At 68.3% G+C, this 6,038-nt stretch overlaps 1 protein-coding gene across 2 annotated transcripts; it reads right to left on the reverse strand.

The window, feature by feature from the left end:
• Positions 1 to 2: 2 nt before the first annotated feature.
• On the reverse strand, positions 3 to 3,688 carry BTBD17 (BTB domain containing 17). Of its 2 annotated transcripts, XM_049812930.1 has the most exons (3): positions 3,546 to 3,688; positions 1,964 to 2,240; positions 14 to 1,690 (listed from the first exon to the last, which is right to left on the reverse strand). In XM_049812930.1, exons 1-3 carry the CDS (start codon positions 3,637 to 3,639, stop codon positions 610 to 612), a joined length of 1,452 nt encoding a protein of 483 aa, XP_049668887.1. In that variant the 5' UTR covers positions 3,640 to 3,688; the 3' UTR covers positions 14 to 609. The 2 variants fall into 2 exon arrangements, with proteins under 2 accessions (XP_049668886.1, XP_049668887.1); XM_049812929.1 differs by lacking the exon at positions 3,546 to 3,688 and having other exon boundaries at positions 3 to 1,690; positions 1,964 to 2,718.
• Between the last annotated feature and the right edge of the window lie 2,350 nt (positions 3,689 to 6,038).

A 6,038-nucleotide genomic window follows, 5' to 3' on the forward strand; every position in this document is an offset into this window, starting at 1 on the left:
CAATCACTTTCTGCTTTTATTTGGAAAGGGGGGTGGGGGGTGCCCGGGCAGGGATGGGGCAGCTGCCGGCCATGAGCGGGGTCGGTGCCCCCCGAGCCTCCTCTGCCGGGGGACGCAGCCGGACCACCCACCCCAGCCTGGGCACGCACCCAGCTCACCGCAGAGCCCTGGGTGCTGCTGCCGGGGTACCAGTGCCGGCAGCCGGATCCAGCGCCGCCACCTCGCTGCCTGGTACAGAGGGACCCCAGTGCCACAGGGGTGGCATCGCAGGAGGGACGGGCTGTCTCTGTCCCCATCCTCTCGCCCGTTGGGGTTTGTGAGCCCAGGACGTGCCCGTGGCCGTGGACTGCACATTTCGCCTCCTGCACCACCTGCATGGGGCTGGGGGGCTCCCAGTGTCCCCCGTCCCCAGCTCCCTGCAGGCATCCAGGGATGGCAACGGAGACAGGAGGTGGCAGGGGGACAATGGCAGAGGGGTGGGCGGCAGAGAGCAGCCCTGGGGTCCCTCCCTGGCATGGGGACCTCCGTCTACCTAGGAGCAGGAGGACCAAGCGCGAGCCCCCCTGCGGGGCTGGGGACAGTCCGGCGGCAGGACCGGGCTCTGCCTCGTTACTTCTTCACTTTGATGAGGGAGTGGTAGACGGGCTTGACGATGATGTGGAGGTGCAGGGAGTTGTCGATGAGGTACTCGGAGGTGCGCTTCTGCAAGTCGGCGTGGGCGAGGAAATCGGCCGCCTCGTCCGAGCTCTGGTGGAAGCTGTAGGCGTGCTTCACCAAGACGCGGCCCTGCTGCCGCACACCCACCAGCACCGTCTTCTGGAAGCTGACGCCGGCAAAGTCGGGGCTGCTCATGGCCGGGGTGATGACGAGCCGCGGGCGACCGTCCTCGATGCGCACCGGCTGGACGGCACCCGAGACCGAGTCCGAGTAGACGGGACGCAGGCTGACGGGCAGCCAGCGCGGCGAGAAGAGGACGTTCCAGGTCACCCGCTTACCGGCGTCGTGGCTGCTGGGACCCAGCTGGGTCTGGAAGCTGGTGCTGCGGTCGTCCCGTGCCGGGTTGTTGATGACCCACTGGGAGCCCCAGCTGGGTGCGAGGTAGTTGCGGGGCAGGAACATGCTGCAGTTGACATCGAAATACTTGGCAAAATGGAGGGGGGAGGCGGCGTGGAACTGGAAAGCCTGGAAAAGCAGGTCCTGCACCGCGCTGTAGTGCCGCACCAGCACCGCCGACTGCGCCTGCAGCCGGAAGAGCTGGCTGGGCGCGATCATGGGGTAGCGGATGGCGCGCAGCACCCGTTCGGCCACGGGACCCTCGGGCTGCCGGCGATTCAGCCAGCCCTCCACGGCGGTGTAGAGCTCCAGCTCGCTGTGCAGCACCAGGTCGGAGCGTTCCAGCAGCAGCAGCAGCAGCTCCACGCTCACCGAGCCCCACTCGGCGCTGCCCAGCACGGCCGAGAGGTTCCAGGCCAGGAACTGGAGGCAGCTCTCCTGCAGCGCCGAGTCCCCGATACGCACGGCGTAGTGGTACCAGGCCACCACGTGGCCCTGGCTCGACTCGCTGGCCAGGTGGGTCTTCATGTAGTCGGCCACGCCGCGCTGCAGCCCCCACACCCGGTACTTGCTGGCCAGCTGGTGCATGGGGATGGCTTGGTGCAGCAGGATGGAGACCCCCCCGCAGTACAGGTACCTGGGGCAGAGTGTGGGGTGGTGACGCTGGTGTCCCCCGATCCTCTTCCCTGACCAGCTGCAGGGTCCGATAGCACGGTCCCCAGGGGAGCATCCTCCCTCCTTGGCCGCGTCCCTCCCAACACGCCCATCTCATGGGTCCCTGTGGTCCCCAGGGGAACATTTCCCCTTCTTGGCCGCATCCCCCTGGGCATCCCCATCCCGTGGGGTTCCCACGGACCCCAGGGGAGCTACATCCCTTCTCATGGCCCCATCCCATGGGGTCCCCACGTACCTGATAAACTTCTCAAAGAGCGCAGCAGTCTCGGGCGGCTCATGCAGGGTGATGATGCTCTGGTTGCGCAAGAGGCTCTCGAAGACCTCGCTCTGGAGGCTGAGCAGCAGCTGGTGGGTGTGAAAGACTTTGGCCTCGTCGGAGGCGGCCGTGCGCACCCGCAGCACCGAGTCGCTGCCATTGCCGTTCTGCAGCAGCTCCTGCAGCCGCTGCAGCAGCGTCAGCGAGTGGTTGATGGTGGCCGCCGTGGCATCGCCGCTAAGGTCGGCTTTCTGGGCTGTGGAGAGAGAGGACCGTCCCGGTGCTGCACCCTGGGATCCGGGCACGGGGTGCCAGGGCACGGCAGAGCAGGGCCCGGCTGTGGGGCGATGCGTGGTTGACGGGGGGCTGGGGAAGCCTGGCTCTGTGCGCATCCTCCCTCCGCTCTCCCCAGTGCCGAAGGGCTAGCTGGTGCCAAGGGGGTGTGGGGAGGATGAGGGGACATGGGGACATTTGTGTCCTTAGGAGACAAAAAACTTCTTTTCTGCAGCAGAAGGGGTGAGACCACCGTGTCCCAGGCTGGGACGTGCTGGGAAATGGCCCTGTGCCAGGCAGCGCTGGCTCGCAGCCCGGTCTGCCAGCCCCAATCCCATCCCCGCTGAGGGCAGAGCAAGCCCTGGGCATTGCCCCCGACCCCCCACGTCCCGGATTGACACATGGGGCACACGAGAGCCCGCGAGTGTGGGGAGTCAGGCACGCTCTGCCGCCGCACCCAGGGACGGCATTCCCGCGGTCCAAGCAGCCTGGGGACACCGGCTGCCCCGGCATCGCTGCAGGTCAGTGCCGCTGAGCAGGCAGCTGCCGTGCCGTGCCGTGCCTGCGCCCGGTGCGAACCCTGCCTCCTTGCTGATGCTGTGAACTGGCATCTCCTGCCCGGCAAAGTTTTGCTCCCCTCCTCCAGCTGTGTGTGCCGGCAGCCCAGCCTGGTCCCAGCTTTGGCACACACTGGGGGCAACTGTCCCCCCGTGTCCATGTCCCCGCAGTGGCAGGCTCCTAGTGGGAACAGGGACCAAGGCAGGGGTCTCCGTGCTCCTGCAGGCACAAGGAGCCTTCCTCCCTGTCCTCCTTTCCCTCATGCCTAGCACAACTCCCACCCCCTCCCTGGAGCATCCTTCCCCCCAGGGTGAATTTGGCCCCATGTCTCTCAAATCCCCATCTTGCCGGCCAGCTAGCCAGCGGATTACCCTTCCCAGCGACGGCTTAAGTCCAGCTGAGTGGGGATGGGGAAGGGGATCGGGAGCCCCTCACCCCGCGGTGCCAGACATGGATACCCGCAGCACCGAGCCTTCCCTGGGCTGCGGCGAGCGCAGCCCGGCTCTTACCCCCTGGCACCTCCTGGGTGCCGTGGGGCACGGCACATCCAGGAGCCGCATCCATCCCTCCCGAGGTGCTGCGACGGCTGCTGAAGAACCGTGCTCAGCCTCCCACGGGCATCACCGGCCACCCGCGCCGCGGCCGAGCCCCACCCCGGCACCCGGCGAGGCCAGCGGGACCCACGGCACGGGGGTCCCTCCACGTCTCCCCCCGGCACAGCTACCCTTACCAGCTTGCACGGTGAGGAGGAGGAGGAGGAAGGCAGCGGCGGCGCAGCCCCAACGGCGAGCGGCTACGGGCCGGCTGCCCGTCAGCCTGGCCATGGCTTCGCAAGCGCATCTGCCGGGTTTCGGCGCGGCACGGGCGTGCGGTGCCCGCCTGGCGTTTATGTAGGCCACGAGCCCTCCCAGCCCGCGCGCCCGCGCCGCCACATCGATTGGTGGAAACTGGGACCGGCCGTTACCAAGGGAACTGCTTCCAGCCCCCGTCCATCCCACCCTGACCCTGGACCCCAGCCTCGCACCCCGGCGTGGCGTGACGGGGTGTGCCCCGGTGAGCCCCGGCGTGGCACGGGGGCATCTCCATTTGCCGCCTGCTCCCGCTGCCGCCGGGCACTGCCGTGTCGTGCCGCAGCCCTACGCCGCGCCGAAGCCTCGTGCGTGGCCACAGCCCTTTGTGCCGCCAGACCGCCGGGACGCGGCAGCGGGGTCTTTGCATTCAGGGCACAGCTCGCCGTGGCCTCCCCGCTCCCCCCCGGCTCATGGGTATTCATGCCGGCAGCAGACCATCACCATGGCATCCGGGCTGCCGGCAGGAACTGCCTGCCCTTTTCCCAGCCTTTGCAGCCAAGAGGCTGCCTGCACCGTGCGAGTGCCCTGTGCCGGCCCCCGCTGGCACCTCGCCCGCTTCGATGGCTCTTGGGGGGGCTTCGCAATGGAGCCGGGGCGGCGTTTGCCCCCCCCCCCCGTAGCACTGGTGCCACACGCCATGGCCGGTGCGGCCCAGGCACGGGGCTGGGGGTGGTGCTGGGTGCCCCCACCCTGTTGCAGGAGATGGGCACCTTTGTGGAAGCGTTTGCTGGCACAGCTCGAGCAGGTGGGGTGGGAGCGAGGAGTATCTGCACCCCACTTTTGGCCCCAGTGGTACTGTGGGGTGGGGACCCAGGACTGGGACCCCCAGCCGGGACAACAGACCCCACAAACGGCGGCAGCCTGACTCGCACGGGTACGGCAGCCCCTTACCCCCCACTTGGCCTCCCTGTGAAGACGGTGGGGGGCTGCCATGCAGGGCAAGGAGCCCCACCTGCCCCACAGCTTGGTGCTCCCTGGGCAGGAGCTGCTGGGCACCGCGCTCAGCCCCAGGGCGCAGCAGGACCCTGCACGCCGTGGGAGGCAGCGCCTGGGTCCCCCCCTCCTGGGGACACCACGGGGGAGATGCTGTGACCTTCAGCATGTGGCAGTGCTGGAGCCACACGGGGGGATATTAACGGTTCCCAGTTATCGAGTGAGTATCTGTCCAGGCTGATGGGATTAGCACCAGTGCTTGTGGTATCGCAGCTCTGTGTTCAGCCGCCGAGCGAGGTGACAGCGTGGCGTGGCTGGTGCCCATTTCACACCCTGCTCCCTCCCCAGGAACCACGGGGAGATGCCGTGCCATGGCCGGTGCTGCCAGCACCAGCACCCTGCAGCAGGAGGGACGCCGTGCCATGGCCGGCAGGATGGGATAGCGAGTGGTTTGCGGGGCAAAGGCAGCCCACCATGCATGCGGTGGAGTAGGATGGTGGTGGCTGGGGGTCTGTGCCAGGCAGGGGGCTCTGGCCAAGCAGGGGGTGCTCAGCCTATCTGCCCCTTTGTGTCAGCTTGCCCAGCCCTGGCCTGGTGCCACCCGCTGCTGCCGCCGCGGCCGGGGGCTGCTTTCGTGCTGGTGAGGTCTTCTGAGGACAGGTTCTCTTTAGGCTCACGTGGGAGCCGGAGCCAGAGCACCTGCATCCCTGAGGAGGATGGGGATGTGGGGCCGAGGACCCCCATCCCCGAGCACAGCTGTGGTCCGGAGGGGGGGGGGGGCGATCCAGGAGCCCGGGTTTAGACAGGGTCTCCAGATGTTGAGCGTGGGCAGATGTTGCCGCAGCTCCTGGGGGGATGGGGATGACCCATCTGGCCCTGACCCACGGGTGGAGGGGCTGGGGACAAGCCGCCCGGCCATCATTGTGCCGTGGTCCTGGGGGTCCCCAGCCCCTCGCAGGGACAGGCAGGCGATGCCATGCCTGGCTTGGGGCTGGGGCTCGAGCTCCGTGGCCCCGTGGGGCAGGGGAGCCCCAAGAGCGCGGTACAAGCAGAGCACGCAGCCCGGGTGGGCATTCCTGCATCACGGCGAGGCGCAGGCCAGCTGGGGAATGAGGGGCCCCCGCCGTGGCACAGCCGGTTAATGGCTCACCGTATCCACCGATGCCTCATTTAACCACCTGCCTGCAAAACAACAGCTTGCCGGGAGCGTGCGCCCGGTGAGTTGCAGGCATGGTGCCAGCCCATGCTACACCCTTCGGCCCAGGGACCCTCGTGTCCCCCCCACGGGGGCATCAGCTGGCCACAGGTCAGGGCTGCAGGCCATGGGGGGACAATGGGGCCGGTGCTGGGGGTCACGAGGGGACAGGGCATCCATCCCCCAGCCCCTGGTGAGATGGAGAGAGCAGCTGTGCTGGCCCCGGTAATTGCGGCTGTGGCGG

The sequence above is a fragment of the Accipiter gentilis genome, chromosome 10, assembly GCF_929443795.1.
Source record: "Accipiter gentilis chromosome 10, bAccGen1.1, whole genome shotgun sequence".
Lineage (NCBI taxonomy): Eukaryota > Metazoa > Chordata > Aves > Accipitriformes > Accipitridae > Astur > Astur gentilis.